The sequence below is a fragment of the Bos mutus genome, chromosome 12, assembly GCF_027580195.1.
Source record: "Bos mutus isolate GX-2022 chromosome 12, NWIPB_WYAK_1.1, whole genome shotgun sequence".
Lineage (NCBI taxonomy): Eukaryota > Metazoa > Chordata > Mammalia > Artiodactyla > Bovidae > Bos > Bos mutus.
The window spans coordinates 78,270,450-78,293,317 of record NC_091628.1 but is presented as its reverse complement, the minus strand read 5'-3'; the positions used below and the strand labels follow the sequence as shown (position 1 = coordinate 78,293,317).

At 39.9% G+C, this 22,868-nt stretch overlaps 1 protein-coding gene across 1 annotated transcript; it reads right to left on the bottom strand.

Moving 5' to 3' along the window:
• Positions 1 to 173: 173 nt before the first annotated feature.
• On the bottom strand, positions 174 to 18,031 carry LOC102274265 (leucine-rich repeat transmembrane protein CCDC168). The gene is made up of 5 exons (XM_070380825.1): positions 17,771 to 18,031; positions 17,559 to 17,598; positions 17,392 to 17,425; positions 2,395 to 7,268; positions 174 to 256 (listed from the first exon to the last, which is right to left on the bottom strand). The coding sequence occupies exons 1-5, from the start codon at positions 18,002 to 18,004 to the stop codon at positions 174 to 176; spliced, it is 5,265 nt and encodes a 1,754-aa protein (XP_070236926.1). The 5' UTR covers positions 18,005 to 18,031.
• Between the last annotated feature and the right edge of the window lie 4,837 nt (positions 18,032 to 22,868).

Below are 22,868 nucleotides of genomic sequence, written 5' to 3'. Positions count from 1 at the left end.
GGATCAATGCTACATTTCTCAACCCTTTAATTTCAGATGAATCCGGCCTGGAGATACCGAAAGACTGTAGGGCTCTCCCTTGTAAATCCGTTTGTAATTCTTTCTTTCCCTCTGGACTAGAACCAGCAAGTTCCTTTGTTGGGTCTGTTTCAGACAGGACGTCACTTGATGCTTTAACAGCTAAAGATTCGCCGAGTGATTTCTCTGTCGCTGGAGATAAAATCCTTGACCTCTGTGTTTTTGTCCTTTTTGGTGCCTTCTCAGATGGAAGTGAATTCAGAATAGAGGAAGACACAGAACGCAAGACAGTTTGTGTGAAAAATGTTTGTTGTTGCAGCTCCTCCTCTATGGTTCGTGATTCTGGGATTTTCCCCCTTGCTGAATACTTCTGTTTGAGATCTGATTTCACAAAGCGAGCCTCCTTCATATGATGAGCACGGGAAGTGAGGTGCTGGAAATTCCGAGGCGCTGCTTCTCCACTGTGGCCTTTGAGTTCCTTCCTGACGTTTTCCCTCTTGGCCCTAGAATAGGGACACCAGGCTCCCCTTCCATCTGACCAGTGTCCTTGCTGTTGTATCTCAGGATGGAACCTCATCTTCCCCGGCATGTCCGTCTCTACTTTGGTTCTGTTATGCACCTTCATGTCCAGTGAAACCAACTTGGGAGAGGAAGTGGCCTTTGGCGTGGTGGCTGCCAGTGACTGACCTTGTTTCCTCACAGTTTTGAACTTGCCTTCAAATTGCCTACCACGGCTTGGCGCACCACGTTTTGTGACATTTAATGTCTTGGAAATCGGTGTCTTCTTTGCCTTCAAAGTGATACATTTGGGACTCATTTTATTTATCTTGTCTGTAAGTTCTGAGTGGTTTCTCTCTCTTTTCGACACAGGTAAAGCAAGTGTGGCTGCATCCCAGAACTCCTGCATTGTTGCCAGCAATTCTTGGGTTCCCCCTTCCTTTCTCTCTGCAGTAACATCTTCTAGCACCCCAGAGGATTTTATCTCAATCAAAAACTCAATGATCTGTGATCGCAGGGTTTTCGAAGGGAGGGTTTTCAGACAGCCATTCCCAGGGATGTTAAATATCTGTGACATTGGTGCCTTTCTTGCCTTCATAATAACACACTTGGGACTCATTTTACTTCTTAAGGCTCTACATGTAAATGTCTTTCTCCCCTGTTTAGGTTCAGGGGGATCAGGTGTGGCAGTAGCTGAAGACTCAGGGACAGGTGCTTGTAGATATTTTTTAAACTCGGACTTTTCCTCTTTACCATGATCATCCAGTTCTCCTGTGCAGCTCTCATCACTTTGGATGTCACATTTCATTGTATCAATTACAACTTGACCGGTTAGTGATTCGTTCGACTTTAGAAGAGGAAGGTTTGAACTCGCTGACCACACTGTGCCGTTTTGTGTCTGCTGGCTTCTCTTTGGCTGTGTTGTCTGCACTGGATCTTCAGGCTGTATGTGCTGGGGGATGTCCCGTTTGGTAGAAAACAGAGTTTCCCCACATCCTTTGTTTCCTGGTTTGTGAAGCTCAAGCTCCTTCGTCTGGTCTGAACAGAGTATGAAATGTTGGCTGTGCTGTGAAATTACTTTTAGTAACATCTCCTGTTCACTTTCTTCATTTTGAAGATCACCTTCTTCGGGGTCATCTGGAGTCACATTCCCTTCGTGTGGGGGTATATTTTGCTTTACTTGCTCAGAACTGAGTCTTTTTTCTTCTAACATGTCTTTTTGCCCTTCTCGGTCACTATACCTATTAATGGCAGGGATGATGTTCAGGAGGGAGTCCCTGCCATCTGCCATTTTTGTGCTCTGACCCACCTGTCCCATTTTGGTGGTCAAGTTATATCCCAATTCTTTCCTACGATTTCGTCTAGCACCACCCTTGATATTGAGCATGTGTGAAATGGGTGGTTTCTTTGCTTTTAAAATTCCATCTTTGGGGTTCATCAGGATTTTCATGTCTGAATATTGTTTGAAGTTTCTCTTGCCTTTGGATAGAGATAAAGCAGCCATGCAGAAATCTAAAGTCACTTTCTCTTCCTTTTCAGTACCACCAGCTTGTTCCTTTTGATGGTTTGCCTCAGATGGAACACCACCTTCTCTTGCAGAAAATATTTTTTCATCAAACTTTGCTTCTCCTGATGTTGGAGGAAAAAACCTAGCATCGCTCTCTAGCTTTCTCAGTGGAAATGGATCCAATGTTGGGCATGAAGCAGAGCTCAAAATACTCTCTGCAAAATGTGTTTGTGGTTGTACCTGGATATTTATACTTCCTATTTGTTTCTGCCCCTCATCTGATTTGATAAGGTCATGATCCTCCTCCTGATATATACTGAGTATAAAGCTTTGGCCACTCTCTGGAATTGGTAAATCTTGTTCCCCTGCACCCTCCTCCTTCCTGTCTTTCACACTGTTAGGTAAACTACTCATATCGATAGAAGCTGGGCGACATACTTTTCTTTCATTGGGTGATTTCTCTTGCATTTGCGTATGATCGAGTCTTGTTATCCTTTGTGTATCTGTCTCCATATTTAATCCGATGTTCATTTTGGTGTTTAGCAAAACAGGCACCCTGGAGAGAATGACAGGTGAACACACATCTCCTTTGTTTTTATTTTGCTGTAAATTCTTCATTTGAAAATTGCATTGCAATGCCTTTCTCTGCCTGCCAGGGAGCATACGCAGAGTGGATAGGTTTTGTTCTCTCATAGCTCTGTATCTACGACTCACTGTTTGCTTTCTTGACAGTTTTAGTGTGTTTTTCTGTCTTTGAGATTTAGAAATGGAGGTGTCAATGGAATCAGAAGACTGCAGGAAGGTCACTTGCAAACTTTCTGGTAATGCTGAATTTTTATCCACAGAATAAGAACCTCGTTCCCTTGTGAGGTTTCCACCAGAGGCTACACCACTCTCTGTTGGAATGTTCAAAAGTTTCACAGGTGATGAGTTCCCTGCTTCGGGAGGTAGAACCTCCAGACCCGCAGGGGCTATTAGATCATCTTCTGGTTTGTTGGTCTTCAGGAGTTCCTTAGCTTCTTGAGGACCCATCTGGACATCAGTCTGCAAAGCAGCTTGTTTAAAGCATGTTTGGTGCTGTTTATCTTGCTCCTGTGTTAAACAGTGTAGGCCTGCATCTGGTTTGGCAAGGTGAGTCTCCTTTCCTCGACATCCATTGATCCAGAGGTACTGGGTATGCTGTGGAGCCGTTATTAGCAAAGTCTTTTGCTCCTTTTCCTCTACATCTTGTCCTTTTTCTTCTCCGTCACAGAGTGCATTACTCTCATCAAAAAAATCAACATACAGTGGTCTTTCTTCAACGGCTAGACCCCGGAGCTTTGCTTGAACACGGCAGAAGCTCTTTGTCTCCCCTTGTAACCTGCTATGCACAGGACAGTAAAGGGTGTTTAGAAATTCATATTCCAGTCCATTAGCTTGGCCGATCTTTTCAAACTTGGCCTTAAAGTCAGATTCCAGTTTCTTTCTTTGATGACATGTGATATCACACGTTTGTGAAATGGACGGCTTCAATGCCTTCATAGGTACAGACTTGGAGTTCACTCTACATTCTATGTGTGAAAATCTTACTCTAGTTTTCTTCACTTTAGAATGAGATAAGACAGGCATGTGGTAATTAAAAGTCTTTGGGAACACTGCTGGTAAATCTTCGGGTCGTTCTGCCTTCATTGCTGCAAAACAGTAACCTGTTTCCCTGGTATCACTTCCATCATCTGGTACATCACTTTCTCTTGTTTGGTTTAAAGGGTCTCCAATCAGTGATTTTTCTGATGTGGGAGGAGATATCTCAGAATCATCTTCAGTGCGTCTTAAATCTGTGGGTGCTATCAGGCTTTTCTCCATATTTTCAACATGAACTGGACCTGTTGTGGCCATGTGAATAGACTCTGCCATGATTTTTGCAAATGTGATTGGTTGTTGCATTTCTTTCATGGATTTGAGCTCTTTCTCTGGATCTTCATCCGATCTGAGGTTCCAGCGATCCTCAAGGACTGCTTCTGGTGAAGCTTCCTGATTCCCACTCACTTCCTCCTGCAACCGAGCTGCTTCTAGTGTGTTTCCAGAGTCACTTCCTTTATTAATGATATCTAAATAGTCTTCTTCTCTTTCAGCTTCTGATGTCTCTCGTTTTAGCTCGGTATGACTGTGATTCCTTACATTTAATCTGCTGTGCATTCTAACATGGGGCAAAATAGACAGACAAGGGTCAGTAACATTCAGAAGCATATCTGCCATCGTTTTATCTTGAAGTATGTGTTTAATCATGATTTTGAAATTGCTTCTTAATCTTCTGTGACATTTTGGTGGCTTTTTTACTTTCATAATTACACATTTGAAACCAAGTACATTTGTGGTTCCTGGTATTTTTTTTCTGATTTTCTTCCTTTTCAAATTTGATAATGGAGGCGTATGCCTATGGAAAGACCCCAGGGCAACTTCAGGTAAAACTCCTTCTAAGTCCTGCTTTTCTTCTGCAATCTGAGCATCCAGGAACTTCTCAGGGCTTCCACCCAAAGGGACACCACATTCTGTTGATTCAGTTAAAACTGGCAAGCTCTCGAACATGGTGAGAGGATGCACTGGGTCTGCAGTTTCCCTGCCTGTAGCTCTGTCTGTGCTTTGCTTCACCTCAACTTGAAATGGATCCATCATGGGGCGTGGGTTAGTCTCCATAGTCGTCTCTGTAGAGAGAGTTTGTGGGTAAACATCGAGGTCTTTATTTTGAGTGGTTTGACCTTTTGAACTACTCTGTCCTGGTTCCAGTTTGACATACGTGGGCTTCTGCTGTAGTCGTGGGCTGAGCCTGAAGCCTGGCGTTTGCTGCAAAGCTGCTTCTTGTGGAGCCTGTTCTTCCTCTCTGTTGTCTTCTTGTGGTTTTTTAACTAGACAGTTCTTCTCAAAGGAAAAATACATTTTCCTGTCATCTGGTATTTTGTCTGGCTTTACTGCTGAAAAACTGAGTCCTATTTCTGATGTATCCATCTTGGTTTTTAATCCACTCTGCATTTTCATACGAGGTGGTAAAGAAAGGGCAGTGTGAGTGGCTTCGTGAAATGCAGCAGATATTCTTTCACCTTGCATATTGTTAATGTTGCTTCTAGTGTTGCTTTCGAGTTCCTCACTTGCACTTATGTCATCTTCTTCCATCACGTGAGCTCTTAATGCATTTTTTTCCTTCTCAGTTACATCTTCTGGCCTCTCCTGAATTTCTACACCTGTTGGTTGTCCACTGCTTTTATGCTTTTCGGTTCCTAGGGGAACGAACAAGTTGACATCAGAAGACTCCAGAACAATTTCAAGGTCTTTTCTGTCTGTATTCCCCCGTGAGAAGCACCTTTGCATTTCTGATATACTCGTTGGTAACTCCTCTCTGCTTGAAAGGGCAGGATTTGAATTCTCTGTACCTTGTAGGTCCTCCCATGTTTTCATGTTTCTGTCTGACTCCATCTGGGGAGAGGAAACACATTTCTGCAAAGGTTCTGATATGGCTTCTTCTAAAGGTGTCTCTTGCCTTGCCACAGGCAGGTCAGATGTTGTTTCGCTATCTGGGGCACAAGACTCTGCAATATCCATTTCCTTTGGATCTTCAAGAGACTCTCTATTCATCCAGTTTGTTTCTGTTAATGAAGGACAAGGTGCTTTCTGTTGATAAGTATTGACCATGAAAGACTGTTCTAGCTGAGATGGAATTTCTTGTGAAATGTTTTCTAGTTCTTTATTGTTTCTGCCATGCTGCTCTTCATTTTCAGTACTCCCCATGGTTCCTTCTTCCTCAACAGACCCTATGTAATTAACTTTCTCTGCACATAGTGACTGATCTGGTTTAGGCAGAAAATCTCTACATTCTGTTAAACCTGGAGTGAATTTTGCTTGTCTTTTTCTGTAATACTTCCTAATATAAGGAGGGACAAGCTTGAAAGCATATGTAAAATGCAACGCTATACCTGATAAACCTTTTCTTTGATGTAACTCTTTCTTCTTAGTTTTATGTTCATATCTTAACTGGCTGCACTCTGAAGTATGACATGCTGTGGTCTGAAATACCTGTGAAGCTGGTGTTTTCTTTGACTTCTGAGGTGGATCTTTGAGGCTAAGTTCACTTTTACTGCGTGATGTTTTTCTTCTGTTTTTCTGCCTGGTCATGAGAGGCAGCGAGTCATATGCAGGAGACTGGTTTAATGTTGAGGAAGCAATTTGTTTCTGGCCCTCACTCTTAACATGCTCTAGTTGTGGCATCACTTTATCAACTGAATTTGGGCTCGGAGGTATAACCAGATCTCTGGCATCCTTTAAAATAGTGTTTTGCCCTGGGATAGAGTATTTACTCTTGTTTGACTCTTCAGACCAGACAGAATCCTGGGTCTCATATGAGTGTTTTGTATCAGACCCTAGGCCCTTGACTGAATCTTGAGTCTCAATAGACTGTGGAACTTGGACCAGATGTTGGCACCTATCCATGTCTGCGGTCTGGAAGGAGTCTTGGGTGCTGCTAGTAAGTGGTTCCCTCACCAAATCTTGAGGCAGAGCAAAGTATCTGGCCTCACTCTCAGGCTGCCTGTTGACTGATGCCTGATTGTTAAAAAATTGGTGGGCTTTACCAGTAAATTGGGCTTTGGAAAATCCTTGACTCTGAGTAGCCTTTTGTCTGGAAAAAGAAGCTTGTGCTTGGGGAGAAGGGTCCATTGTAGCAGAATGTTGAATCTGAATCAAGGGCTCTAGAGAGATTGAGTACAGAGAGGTAGTTTTATTCTCTAATGTGGCTTTGGATTTTGGAGGGCTTTGATTTCTCACATTTTCTTCCAGAAGTCTGACTTGGTCTCTAGAAAGAAACAGATGGGCAGGAGGGCATGGTGCCACATCTAGATCTTCACTTTCTATAATGATTCTCGAAGTTCTTGAAAAGTTAAAGTCAGAAGAAAATGTCCTATTTTTACTTTTGTTACTTTTCATTATGGAAAATAATTTCTTTGATGAAAACTGTATTGTTTCATGTTCATTTTTAGGGCACCCGCTACACCTTAGCAAAATTTCCTGTACTTCCGAATGAAATAGTGACAAAGATGATGAGCTAGTCCCATTTGAAGATGTCATATGACTTTCACTAAAGTGACTTACTCGAAATCTACTTTCACTGGTACTTGCCCGTGGTGGTTCATCTGGTGGTGGAACGCTGTCTTCAAAGTACTCTTCATTTCCTTCAGATGTAATTGATGAAGCAATTGTTCTCTCTGAATAGTTATCAACTCTGAAATATAAGAAAACAGTGAGTCAATTGTCACTGAGGACCTATTTCATATAAGAACTCTCTTTGAAATTTAAGGAAATCCAATATAGTATATGAAAACATAGTTAAATGTAGAGATAAGCTGGGAAGTCATTATCCACATTACAAAATAATTCATTACCTAGTTACATTCATTCAATAAATCAATCCACTGACAAAGTGAAGTTAAGTTATTTTCATATCTAGGAGAACGAGGGATTTTTTCCCACAAAAATCTGTCCAAAAGTCTACTTTTGACTGTCTATTTTGACAAAGTTGCAGATTAAGATTATATCCTTTTACAAGGAATATCAGTTTCTGTTCTCTGTATGACAGTTTTGACAAGAATGAAAACATCCTTATGGAAATTTAAGAGGTACAACAGAACAGTGGCCAATGTCATAAACTATAGCTTTATATAAGTCCTAATTGTTTAACAGCTGTTTGTTTTTGATCAAGAGAGAAGCCTACATTTTAGGGTAATGCTTCTCAATATAATTTTGGTTAAAATAATTATCACGGAAGAGGGCGAGAGAACATGAAGATGGTTCAATGGCATCACCAATTCAATGGACATGAACTTGAGCAAACTCTGGGAGATGGTAAGGGACAGGGAGGCCTGGTGTGCTGCAGTCCATGGGGTCACAAAGAGTTGGACGCGAATTGGTGACTGAATAACAACAACTGATCACAGAGGGCTTCCCAGGTGGCTCAGAGGTAAAGAATCTGCCTGCAAATGCAAGAGACTCGGGTTGGCTCCATGGGTCAGGAAGAGCCCCTGGAGAAGGAAATGGCAATCCACTCCAGGATTCTTGCCTGGAGAATTCCATGAACAGAGGAGCCTGGTGGGCTACAGTCCATAGCATTGCAAAGAGTTGGACGTGACTTAGTGACTAAAGAGCAGCAGCAAATGGTCATGGAAGTGGACCTTCCAGCATCCTTTCTACCTCAAATGATTAGGCTTGGTCTAGCAATGCTAGAAAGAGGAGAGTGAAAAAGTTGGCTTAAAGCTCAACATTCAGAAAACAAAGATCATGGCATCCGGTCCCATCACTTCATGGCAAATAGATGGGGAAACAGTGGAAACAGTGTCAGACTTTATTTTTGGGGGCTCCAAAATCACTGCAGATGGTGACTGCAGCCCTGAAATTAAAAGACGCTTACTCCTTGGAAGGAAAGTTATGACCAACCTAGATAGCATATTCAAAAGCAGAGACATTACTTTACCAACAAAGGTTCGTCTAGTCAAGGCTATGGTTTTTCCTGTGGTCATGTATGGATGTGAGAGTTGGACTGTGAAGAAGGCTGAGCACCGAAGAATTGATGCTTTTGAACTGTGGTGTTGGAGAAGACTCTTTCGAGTCCCTTGGACTGCAAGGAGATCCAACCAGTCCATTCTGAAGGAGATCAGCCCTGGGATTTCTTTGGAAGCAATGATGCTAAAGCTGAAACTCCAGTACTTTGGCCACCTTATGCAAAGAGTTGACTCATTGGAAAAGACTCTGATGCTGGGAGGGATTGGGGGCAGGAGGAGAAGGGGACGACAGAGGATGAGATGGCTGATGGCATCACTGACTCGATGGACGTGAGTCTCAGTGAACTCTGGGAGTTGGGATGGACAGGGAGGCCTGGCATGCTGCGATTCATGGGGTCGCAAAGAGTCGGACACGACTGAGTGACTGAACTGAACTGAACTGAGCAGTGCTCAGACCAACAACATCAGCATCACTTTGATCAAAAATGCAAAATGATCATAAATGCAAAATGCAAAATGACCAGAAATGCAAAATCTCAGATCCCACCCTAGACTTTCTGAATCAGATGCCCTAGGTGTGGGGCCTGGAAATCTGAATTTTAACAAGCTCTCCAGGTGATTCTGATGCCCCTTAAGTTTTGTTTCACAGTTGTTATTGTTCAGTCGCTAAGTCGTGTCTGTTTCATGGTAAGTTTGTGTCATGGTAAGGTACCCTAAAATCATAAACTGAAACTCATATAAGCTAAGTCAGAAATTCTGGTGGCTGTCTTTCCAGGGAACACAGATTATCTTGTCCTTTACTGGAAGAATGACCCTAGTTTTAAATAACTCATCATCATGAATAAAGCCGTGAAAGTGAAGTCGCTCAGTCGTGTCTGACTCTTTGCGACTCCATGGACTGTAGCCTACCAGGCTACTCTGTCCATGGGATTTTCCAGGCAATAGTCCTAGAGTGGATTGCCATTTCCTTCTCCAGGGGATCTTCTCAACCAAGGGATCGAACCTGGGTCTCCCGCATTGTAAACAGACGCTTTACCGTCTGAGCCACCAGGGAAGTCCAGAGCCATGAAGCTAATAAATAAAATTATCAGTATATACCCCCATCACACAAATAGTTTTTCTACATGTTTACTTATACAGGAAAATCTCATTGATTTGGATTCTTCTAATTATTAATAGAATTTGGAGTATTTTAGACTGAACTATTGCTTACCTTTTTTCACAGAGAACACAAAATTATTAGGTGAATGTTTAAAATACATTAAATACTTTTCAAGTTCTCTCTACTGTCAGGAGAAGCTATTAATGTCTAATATACAGGCTGTATACACATTTTTGTTACCTAGTGTGGTAGTCAATTTTGTGTGTCAACTTGCCTGGGCTGAGGAATGCCCAGAGAGCTGGTAAAACACTATTTCTGAGCACCTGTGAGGATGCTTCAGGAAGAGATTCACATTTGAATCAGCAGCCTGAAGATACAGAAGATATGCCCTGGGCATATTGGCTGGCATCATCCAATCCACTGAGGGCTCAAATAGAACAAATAGATGGAAGAGCAAACTCCCCAACTCTTACTGATCTGGGATGTCCATCTTCTTCGCCCTCAGACATCAGAGCTCCTGATTCTTGGGTCTTTGGGCTCTGAGACCATCCAGCACTGCACAACTCCCTGCCACCCCAGGACTTCTGCCTTGGGCTGAATTATACCGTTTGCTTTTTTAGGTCTCCAGTTTTTATTTGGTAGATCAGGGGACTTCTCAGCCTCTATAACCATGCAAGCCAATTCCTATAAAACTCGTTTTATCTCTCTCTCTCTTTTTTGCATTTCTCTGCTGAACCCTGACTGATACACCTACCCATCATCTTTAGTATCAGGTCACCTTTGGTACCACCATCTGTCCTTACAACTAAAGCAAAATTATAGCTTGGAGTAATAATCATGGATGCGTACTCTTCAACATCCATTCTACCTCAAGGGTTTATGCTAAATCTGATATAGTAATCTCATTTCCAAGTAATTGAATAAGGAGTGGGTATGAACTAATCCCAGTATAAGACAAAGACATTTAACAACTTTGGGGAAAAGTTGCCTTGTTCCTAAGAAAGACACAGAAAGAATTGGCCTCTTAAATCCTCTGGAAACTGCTGGTCTGATTTGGAAACTCTTGGTGGCAATCTTTCTATTTACCTCAAGGTAAAACCAACACCAAGAAAGGCAGAGGGAGGGGCTCCCCTGGTGGGCCAGTGGTTAAGAATCCACCTTCCAGTGCAGAGGACATGGGTTCAATCCCTGGCTGGGGAACTAAGATCCCACATGCTGTGGGGCAAGTAAGCCCACGTACCACAACTAGAGAAACCTGTGCACCACAGTGAGGACTAAGACCCAACACACCCAAAAACAAATAAATATTTATAAATAAATACAAATAGAACAACCACATTACATGAATAAAGCCCCTTTACACCTGACAACCAAAAGAAATTAGACTGAAGTCAAGTAATCTTCAGGTTTGTACTCCACACAGCTACTAGTGATTCAGCTGAAACACAAAACTGTTACTCCTACGCTCAACCACCTTCAGTGGTTCCTCACTACCTACAGAATAAACTCCAAGCTTTTCACATGGCATACAGAGTTTGTATAGTCAAAGCTATGGTCTTTCCAGTAGTCATATACAGATGTAAGAGTTGGACTATAAAGAAGGCTGAGCACCAAAGAATTGAGGCTTACAAACTGTGGTGTTGGAGAAGACTCCTGAGAGTCCCTTGACAGCAAGGTGATGAAACCAGTCAATCCTAAAGGAAATCAACCCTGAATATTCATTGGAAGAACTGATGCTGAAGCTTCAATACTTTGGCCACCTGATCGAAGGGCTGAGTCATTGGAAAAGACCCTGATGCTGGTACAGATTGAGGGCAGAAGGAAAAGTGGAAGACAGAGGATGAGATGGTTGGATGGCATCACTGACTCAATGGACATGAGTTTGAGCAAACTCCAGGAGATGGTGAAGGACAGGGAACCCCGGTGTGCTATAGTCTATGGGGTTGCAGAGTTGGTCATGACTGAGCGCCTGAACAACAATGAGAGAAAGTCCTTTATGATCTGACTCCTGCCTGTTTTTTCGACTCCTGGCCCATCCTCACCATTCCAGCAACCCTGAAATAATCATAAGTTGTTGTACATACCCTGCAGTTTCTTATTTCCTTGCCTCTGTTCATGGCCTATAAGGCCTTCTTTATTCTCCCAACCAGTGTCTTTTTCTGACTAATTTCCACTTACCTTTTAAAGTTCAGCTCCAGTATAAGCTTCTCCATAAAGCCATTCTCAACACCCCCTAAGCTGGTGTAGGTGTCTCCTAAAATGTTCTCCTAGATTTCCGATTATTGTGTTACTATACTGCAAGAAATCATCCTTTTATGTATAGAAACGAATGAAAATGAAAACACAACAACCCAAAACCTATGGGACTCAGTAAAAGCAGTGCTAAGGGGAAGGTTCATAGCAATACAAGCTTACCTCAAGAAACAAGAAAAAAGTCAAATAAATAACCTAACTCTACACCTACAGCAACCAGAAAAGGAAGAAATGAAGAACCCCAGGGTTAATAGAAGGAAAGAAATCATAAAAATTAGGGCAGAAATAAATGCAAAAGAAAAGAGACCATAGCAAAAATCAACAAAGCTAAAAGCTTTGTTTAAAAAAAGCTATTTATCTTCTTTAAGAAGATAAATAAAATAGACAAACCATTAGCCAGACTCATCAAGAATCAAAGGGAGAAGAATCAAATCAAAATTAGAAATGAAAATGGAGAAATCACAACAGACAACACAGAAATATAAAGGATCATAAGAGACTACTATCAGCAACTATATGCCAATAAAATGGAAAACTTAGAAGAAATGGACAAATTCTTAGAAAAGTATAACTTTCCAAAACTGAACCAGGAAGAAATAAAAAATTTTAACAGACCCATCACAAGCACAGAAATTGAAACTGTAATCATAAATCTTCCAGCAAACAAAAGCCCAGGACCAGATGGCTTCACAGCTGAATTCTACCAGAAGTTTAGAGAAGAGCTAACATCTATCCTACTCAAACTCTTCCAGAAAATTGCAGAGGAAGGTAAACTGCCAAACTCATTCTATGAAGCCACCATCACCCTAATACCAAAACCAGACAAAGATGCCACAAAAAAAGAAAACTACAGGCCAATATCACTGATGACTGTAGATGCAAAAATCCTTAACAAAATCCTAGCAAACAGAATCCAACAACCTGTTAAAAGATCATACATCATGACCAAGTGGGCTTTATCCCAGGGATGCAAGGATTCTTCAATATCCACAAATCAATCAATGTAATACACCACATTAACAAACTGAAAGATAAAAACCATGTGATTATCTCAACAGATGCAAAGAAAGTCTTTGACAAAATTCAACATCCATTTATGATAAAAAACCCTCCAGAAAGCAGGCATAGAGGGAACACACTTCAACATAATAAAAGCTATATAATAAAAAAATAATAAATATAATAATAAAATTATTATAAATAATAATTTATAAATTATATTTATAATAATAAAACCCACAGCTAACATTATCCTCAATGGTAAAAAATTGAAAGCATTTCCTCTAAAGTCAGGAACAAGACAAGGGTGCCCACTCTCACCACTATTATTCAACATAGTTTTGGAAGTTTTAGCCACAGCAACCAGAGAAGAAAAATAAAAGGAATCCAGGTTGGAAAAGAATAAGTAAAACTCTCACTGTTTGCAAATGACATGATCCTCTACATAGAAAACCCTAAAGACTCCACCAGAAAATTACTAGAGCTAATCAATGAACATAGTAAAGTTGCAGGATATAAAATTAACACACAGAAATCCCTTGCATTCCTATACACTAACAATGAGAAAACAGAAAGAGAAATTAAGGAAACAATTCCATTCACCATCGCAACTAAAAGAATAAAATACTTAGGAATAAATCTACCTAAAGAAACAAAAGATGTATATATAGAAAACTAAAAAACATTAATGAAAGAAATCAAAGATGACACAAATAGATGGAGAAATATACCACGTTCATAGATTGGAAGAATCAATATAGTGAAAATGAGTATACTTTCCAAAGCAATCTATAGATTCAATGCAATCCCTATCAAGCTACCAATGGTATTTTTCACAGAGCTAGAACAACTAATTTCACAATTTGTATGGAAATACAAAAAACCTCGAATAGCCAAAGCAATCTTGAGAAAGAAGAATGGGAATGGAAGAATCAACCTGCCTAAACTTCAGGCTCTACTACAAAGCTACAGTCATCAAGACAGTACGGTACCAGCACAAAGACAGAAATATAGATCAAAGGAACAAAATAGAAAGCCCAGAGATAAATCCACACACCTATGGATACCTTATCTTTGACAAAGGAGGCAATAATGTACAACGGAGAAAAGACAATCTCTTTAACAAGTGGTGCTGGGAAAACTGGCCAATCACTTGTAAAAGAATGAAACTAGAATACTTTCTAACACCATATACAAAAATAAACTCAAGATGGATCAAAGGTCTAAGTGTAAGACTTAGAAACTCCTAGAGGAAAACATAGGCAAAACACCCTCTGACATAAATAATAGCAGGATCCTCTATGACCCACCTCCCAGAGTAATGGAAATAAAGCAAAAATAAAAAAATGGGACCTAATTAAACTTAAAAACTTCGGCACAAAGAAGGAAACTATAAGCAAGGTGAAAAGACAGCCTTCAGAATGGGAGAAAATAATAGCAAACAAAGAAACTGACAAGAATTAATCTCAAAAATATACGAGCAGCTCCTGCAGCTCAATTCCAGAAAAGTAAATTACCCAGTCAAAAAATGGGCCAAAGAACTAAATAGACATTTCTCCAAAGAAGACATACAGATGGCTAACAAACACATGAAAAGATGCTCAACATCATTCATTATCAGAGAAATGTAAATCAAGACCACAATGAGGTACCATCTCACACCAGTCAGAATGGCTGCTATCCAAAAGTCTACAAACAATAAATGCTGGAGAGGGTGTGGAAAAAAGGGAACCCTTTTATACTGTTGGTGGGAATGCAAACTAGTACGGCCACTATGGAGAACAGTGTGGAGATTCCTTTAAAAACTAGAAATAGAACTGCCATATGACCCAGCAATCCCGCTGCTGGGCCTACACACCAAGGAAATCAGAACTGAAAGAGACACATGTACCCCAAAGTTCATTACAGCACTGTTTATAATAGCCAGGACATGGAAGCAACTTAGATGTCCATCAGCAGATGAATGGATAAGAAAGCTATAGTACATATGCACAATGGAATATTACTCAGCCATGAAAAAGAATACATTTGAATCAGTTCTAATGAGGTGGATGAAACTGGAGCCTACTATTCAGAGTGAAGTAAGTCAGAAAGAAAAACACCAATACAGTATACTAATGTATATATATGGAATTTAGAAAGATGGTAATGATGACCCTATATGCGAGACAGCAAAAAAGACACAGATGTATAGAGCAGTCTTTTGGACTCTATGGGAGAAGGCGAGGGTGGGATGACTTGAGAGAATAGTATTGAAACATGTATATTATCATATGTGAAACAGATCGCCAGTCCAGGTTCAATGCATGAGACAGGGTGCTCAGGGCTGGTGCACTGGGATGACCCTGAGGGATGGGATGGGGAGGGGGATGGGAGAGGGGTTCAGGATGGGGAACAGATGTATACTCATGGCTGATTCATGTCAGTGTATGGCAGAAACCACTACAATATTGTAAAGTAATTAGTCTCCAATTAAAACAAAAACAAAACAAACAAAATCATCCTTTATGAATATGTCTCCTCCCCAAGAATATAAGCTTCTTGAGAAGAGATACTATCTTATTATTTGTGCATGCATGCTCAGTCACTCAGTCATGACCAACTCTCTGTGACCCCACAGACAAATGAGGAAAATAAAGCTTAAAGGTTAAGTGGATTGTTTACCTACCATGACCTCTCTCTTCAATACAAATGAAGAAGTAATAATCACCAGGTCTGATAATTCAGTTGAAAAATATTTATTTAGCACCTATCATAGCCTGCCAGGCTCCTCTGTCCATGGGGTTTTCCCAGAAAGAATACTGGAGTGGGTGGTCACTACCTCCTCCAGGGCTTATTATTTGAATACCAGTGTAAAATACAAGGTCCATTGTATAGGGATATCTAATGATTACTGAATGGATTTTGATGAAAACAATTAAGATGTTGATAGCACCAAGAGTAGCAATGTCAGTATTTAATCTCTAGCACTCATGTATCCTCAGGATGTGGGATGAATTCTGATTGTATAAACTCCTTTCATGGCACTCTTGAAGAACCTAGCTCAGGGTCTGCTGGGTTCACAGTAGGTGCTAAATGAATATTTTTTCAGTTGAATTATCATAACTTGTCATTATTACTTCTTTGTACTGGAGAGAGAGGTTGGGGTAGAGAAAGAAGCAAGCCACTTAACCTCTAAGCTTTATTTTCCTCATCTGTAAAAACAGGAATGATGCTCTGCAGCGACCTAAATGGGAAGGAAATCCAAAGGAGAGGGGACATATGTATGTGTATGATACACTGATTCACTCTGCTGTACAGCGAAACTGACACAACATTATAAAGCAACTATGTGCGTGCTTGGTCACTTCAGTCATGTCTAACTCTTTGCAACCCTGGACTGTAACCCACCAGGTTCCTCTGTCCATGGAATTCTCCAGGTAAGAATACTGGAGTGGGTAGCCATTTCCTTCTCCAGATTCCCAACCCAGGGATCAAACCTGGGTCTCCTGCATTACAGGTGGATGCATTACCATCTGAGCCACCAGGGAAGCCCTAATATATACATTATATACAAACATGTATTTGTACATACTCTGAAACAAATTTTAAAAAAACAGTAATGATACTACCTACCTGGAAGGATAATTTCAACAATATATAAAAAACCATTAATACAGTTTGGAATAGAGCAACCATTTAAAAATCAAAGTTAAAAAACAGAACTACCATATGACCCACCAATCCCACTCCTGGGCATATACCCAGAGAATACCATAATTCAAAAAGATACATGAACCCCAGTGTTCACTGCAGCACTGTGTACAATAGCCATAAAATGGAAGCAATCTAAATGTCCATCAACACAGGAATGGATAAAGAAGATGTGGTACATGTATACAATGGAATATTAATCATTAAAAGGAATGAAATTGTGACATTTGCAGAGATGTAGATGGACCTAGAGACTGCCATACAGAGTGAAGTGAGTTAAAAAGAAAAAAACAAATACTGAATATATCACTTATATGTGGAATCTAGAAAAATGATACAGATGAACTTACTCACAAAATGGAGGCACAGATGTAGAGAACAAATGTATGGATACCAAGGGGGAAAGATGGGGTGGGATGAACTGGGAGATTGGGACTGACCTATATACACTGCTATGTATAAAATAGATAACTAAAGAGAACCTCGTGTAGAGCACAGGGAACGCTACTCAGTGCTCAGTGGTGACCTAAAGGGGAAAGAAATCCAAAAAGAGGGGATGTGTGTGTGTATATATATATAACTCATTCACTTTGCTGTACAGTAGAAACTAACATAACTTTATAAAGCAACTATACTCCAATAAAAATCAATTTAAAAAATAAAAATCAAAGTTAGACTGAATTATGATGTTGGACTGCTGTTGTATTCTATACAAATGGGAAAACTTTTTTCTGTAATTCAGATGTAATTTTGAATAGAACAAAACCAATCCATTTCATCTAATTTCAAAATGTATCATTTACCTTGCTTCTGAGGATGAAATAGCTGACCAATGATCTAGGGAGAAATAGGAATAAAAAAAAGTCAGAGTATCAGTGGGAGAAGTTCAGACTGAACAAGTTTTATATTAAAATATGAAATTGTATTGAACTGAACTTGAACTGAGCTGATAAAATTGTAGGATACTTACCAAATTTCATGCTTGTCAGGCAACTTCCATTGTCTTCTTTCTGTCAAGGGAGACAATAAAATGTTCAATTCGGTTCAGTCGCTCAGTCGTGTCCAACTCTTTGCGACCCCAGTTAGAGTAGTCCAAATATCAAAGTTACACAATTTTATAAGTTATTCTTCTGAGTTATTTTGAAAAATCTTGGAAAAGGAAATCAAGCATTTTTTTCTTACCTTGTGGACATCTGACTTATCCTTTTCTGAAGGAAGTGCAGGCTTCTTCTGAAAGGACATACAAATCTTTAAGAGTATGATCTCAAAAATAATTCCCAGGAAAATTATAAAGAAGATTGCCATCCAATTATTTTGAGAAGTCCAGGACTCTAGAAGTTCCCATAATGTCAAAAATGTATCATTTCCCAATCCACCTTGCACCACTTTTTTAAAGAAATAAAATCGCTTTGACATTGTTATGTAATATATGAAATAGATGGATCTCTTCATTCCAAGGCCCTTGATTCTGGATGCCCCAAAACACAACAAGGTGGTATGCCCATCTCATAACCATGTGCAATGTTCTGCCGGGAAAAAATGCCCAGTGCTGCCCAGTGCCTTGTTAAGTATAGTAGTGACTGCTCTGGGTCTAAGTGAGGTACGTGTCATAGTGGGTATTTAACTGAGCTCATATCAACTTACTTGAGCAATAATGAAAGTTCACTGGTGAGACATGTATGATGCTATCTGTAGTTGTTTTTAATAAAAAAATAATCCTCCATTAATTTCACACCCCCCCCCCATAATTCTATAAATAATTCCTTAGCACAGTTGGGTTATAACTATACTGTAATTTTTAAAAATGTAGAACAAATTTGAATTGGACCAAACCATTTTCTTTTACAACCAGGAAGTGTATTTTATACTTGTTATCAAGAAAACATGAATGTAGGGTGGCAAGATTTAGCATTAACACACACACACACACACAAACTAGATGCTGCAGTTTAATTTGAACTTCAGATAAATACCAAATAATTTTTTGGTATGTTTCATTGTCACTCTGCAGGACAGATAACAGCTTGTCTCTTGGGGGCCAGCCTGATGTTTTCTTAAAATAGAACACCTCATTTTATATTTCTTTTTGTTAGAGGTGACTGTCAGCAATGTTCCTCTTCAATAATCTACTGCAATGTTGAAAACCAAAGTTAGATTTGGTGGGTTCTGGAATGGTCTCCTGGTGAATTTCCTCTTTACTCTATTTCTGGTGATACCAAGGAACAGCTACCTGTGATGCTTGCTGATGTCAGAATTAGGGTGGGGCAGAACCAAAGTCTTAAGAGTTGTAAGTATACAAAACAATCTGGACTGTTAGTGAAAATATTAACACTACCTTGGATTTAGAGCACTTTCCTTTGGAAGATGTACTGAATTAATACTTCCGTTGTCTTCATTTGTTCAAGGTGGGCTGAAGAAAGTAGAGTTCTTTACACCAGAGTTAATTGTTCAGGCCTTCTCTGTTGCATAACTTTGAGAGCAAGAAAGATTTCTTGAGTTCTTACTACCTGGAGTATTAGAGAGGAGATCAATGACACATCCTAGAAGCTTAGGATCTTAATTTAGGTTTAACTGTGATCTTGGGGTTTGTCTTTGCAAAGTATGTCTCACTGGGATGCATGGTATAGGAATTCCTTAGTTCTAGAACAAACAATTCCTCTAGGCATTTCTAGGGTAAAATACACCGTCCTCTCTGACTCCCCTTCCATATATACAAACGGTGATTTTATTCTGCTGGGTTTTTCCATATTTAATGCAGCTAATGAAATACTCATTCTTTTGACCAATGGCAAGAGAAATTAAATTCATTTAATGTTTACTACCTTAAAGGGGATTCAACATTTTAACATGAAGAAACTCTCTAGTTCGTTCCTAAGATCTTTTAAGTGATGACACTGAACCCATTAATTAGTATACCGCTAATATCTACCACTCCTATTAATGCTTAAGTTTGCATAGAGGTAAAGAAGAGTCTCTGCTTTCAGGGCTTTGTTGTTCAGTTCAGTTCAGTTCAGTTGCTCAGTCGTGTCTGACTCTTTGTGTCCATCATGAACTCCCGGAGTCCACCCAAACCATGTCCATTGAGTCGGTGATGCCATCCAACCATCTCATCCTCTGTCATCCCCTTCTCCTCCTGCCTTCAACCTTTCCCAGCATCAGGGTCTTTTCCAGTGAGTCAGTTCTTCGCATCAGGTGGCCGAAGTATTGGAGTTTCAGTTTCAGCATCAGTCCTTCCAATGAATATTCAGGACTGATTTCCTTTAGGATTGACTGGTTGGATCTCCTGGGAGTCCAAGGGACTCTCAAGAGTCTTCTCCAACAACACAGTTCAAAAGCATCAATTCTTCAGCACTCAGCTTTCCTTATAGTCCAATTCTCACATCCATACATGACTATTGGAAAAACCATAGCTTTGACTAGACAGACTTTGTTGGCAAAGTAATGTCTCTGCTTTTTAATATGCTCTCTAGGTTGATCACAGCTTTTCTTCCAAGGAGCAAGCATTTTTTAATTTCATGGCTGCAGTCACCATCTGCAGTGATTTTGGAGCCCCCAAAATAAAGTCTGCCACTGTTTCCATTGTTTCCCCATCTATTTGCCATGAAGTGATTGGACCAGATGCCATGATCTTAATTTTCTGAATGTTGAGTTTTAAGCCAACTTTTTTCCTCTCCTCTTTCACTTTCAGCAAGAGGCTCTTTAGTTCTTCTTCGCTTTCTGCTGTAAGGGTGGTGTCATCTGTATATCAGAGGTTATTAATATTTCTCCCAGCAATCTTGATTCCAGCTTGTGCTTCATCCAGCCCAGCATTTTGCATGATGTACTCTGCATATAAGCTAACTAAACAGGGTGACAATATACAGCCTTGACATACTCCTTTCCCTGTTTGGAACCAGTCTGTTGTTCCATTTCCGGTTTTAACTGTTGCTTCTTGCCCTGTATACAGACTTTTCAGGAGGCCGATCAGGTGATCTGGTATTCCCGTCTCTTTAAGATTTTTCCACAGTTTGTTGTGATCCACACAAAGGCTTTGGTGTAGTCAATAAAGCAGATGTTTTTCTGGAACTCTCTTGCTTTTTCAATTATCCAATAGATGTTGGCAATTTGATCTCTGGTTCCTCTGCCTTTTCTAAATCCAGTTTGAGCATCTGGAAGTTCATGGTTCATGTACTGTTGAAGCCTTGCTTGGAGAATTTTGAGCATTACTTCTTGAGAGAAGATATGTGGCTTTCAAGGAGATACTTGGTTGGGGTAATTCAAGAAAAGCTGTGAAGTGGTAAAGAGAACTTAAGGGCCTTAAAGGATGAGAATGATTGGTAGCAGACAAAGACTAACAAAAGTTTCAGGAAGAAAAGGCAGACAGACTTTGTTCCAAAACTTTGTGCAGTGAATTTAGCTGGAGTACTACGTATAGGTTGTGAGTATGGGGGGAAGAAAATAAGGTTAAAATGTTGGTACAGCCTATTGTGGAGGACCTTGAACTAAGGTCTTTAACCTTAACAATCACCTTTGGAGATCCACCAACAGTTTCTGAGTTAAAGGTGACAAATGGTTTACTAGTACAAGGAGACAATAGTAAAATGAATTAGGCTGCTGTAACTATACAGATGTGAATTGATGAGGGCCTGGCTTGTAAACCAGGCAGTGTAAACAAAATGGGGGTAGAATCAGACTTTGATACTGAAAACATAGGATTTGGTAACTAAAAGGAAAGCAAATGGATTCAGGGGTGGTGTAGAAAAGCTGACGTGAAGGAGAAAGGACTTAAAGATAAATCTCAAAGCTGGTTTGTCAAGGACAAGGTTCTCAACTTAGGAATTACTGACATTTTGGACCAGGAACTTCTTTGTAGTGGTTGGTTGTCCTGTGTATGGCAGGATGCTAGTAGATAGAATCCCTTTCTTGTGAGGTGCCAGGAGCACTCCACCCCAGTCATGACAACCAAAAATGCAGTTATGTGATCCCCACCCATGGCTTGGTACACAGTTCTCCAATGACAAGCTATTTCATCAATCAGTAGTTTCTTATGGGTAACTCAGGGAAAGCTGAGTTGTGCTGTCATGTCTGACTCATTGCGACCCTATGGACCATAATCCACCAGGCTCCTCTGTCCATGGGATTCTCCAGGCAAGAATACTGGAGTGGGTTGACATTTCCTTCTCCAGGGGATCTTCCCAACCCAGGGATCGAACATGCATCTCCTGCACTGGCAGGTGAATTCTTCACTGCTGAACCACCTGGGAAGCCCAACTCAGGTCAGGGAAAAACCAACTTTAAATGAACTTCTACGTTATCCTTATATTTGCAGTAGTATCTTTGAATGGTCATCCATATTATGCCTATAGTTTAGTGTGAAACTTGAATATTATGACTACAAAGCCTGGTTAGTAACCTTTCAAATCTATTTCTTCATTGTACTTTTATACTGTAGTCTGCATTCTAGTAAGTTTTCCTTTGTATTTTCCCTGGTTTATATTATTTGCCAATTGATTTACATGTAATAGATCATTATTATATTTGTTAGCTCTGGTTAAGTATTTTTTATGTTAATATTTTGATCAGTCTTGTTTTAAAAGTTAAGTATTAATTATACACTATTTTTAAAAATTAAGGCATCATTCAAGAAATTCAGTCAAAAAATAACTATTATACACTGAGTGACATGGAAATTTTGATTTTGTAATAGTACATTTGATTCTAATATTCACATTATATCTAGTATACACATTAGTTATCTAGATTTTTGTTCTTTATGCACTATTTAGAAAAATTAAAATCCATTGACTTCATCAGGGCAGGAGAAACAAGGGACCTGAAAACTCTGAAAGCTTCCTAGGCTGCCCTGGCTGTCGGAACAGCCTAACCTGAGGTCAGTAGGGTACTCAGGGAGTTAATTTCCTACTGTAGAGAACCACTGCTCACTACAAACTTATACTATATATCATCAGCCTCATCACATTTTTTGCATTCTTTACAGGAAATATAGAAACTAAGTTTTTCATATCTAACTCAATACCCTGAAGTCTAGTCCAAGTGATACCTGCACTTCTCAAAGCAAAATTAAGAGCCCTAACTCTGTCTAGATACAACACAGATATTAGTTCCACTATTTACTCATTTCATTCTCTCCTTAATCAGAGAGCTTTAGACATCAAGTTCCCCTACTATATTAAACTCCACGTTTAATCACTGTTGTAAACCTAATGAAGCTTTGCCTGTAACAGACCTTCAGTAAGCATTTATTCAATAAAAGTTGTTACTTTATTCTAAAAACAATGTT

Bases quoted from the DNA above. Each gene is read 5' to 3' on its own strand.
- LOC102274265 (XM_070380825.1), bottom strand. From the start codon at position 18,004: ATGTCAAAGCGATTTTATTTCTTTAAAAAAGTGGTGCAAGGTGGATTG. The intron at 7,269-17,391 runs GTAAATGATACA...CTTATATTTCAG, and splicing joins ATTTCATCCTCAGAAGCAAG to AGTTGATAACTATTCAGAGA. The intron at 257-2,394 runs GTGCAGGGGAAC...CCATCTGAGAAG, and splicing joins GAAAGACAGGAAGGAGGAGG to GCACCAAAAAGGACAAAAAC.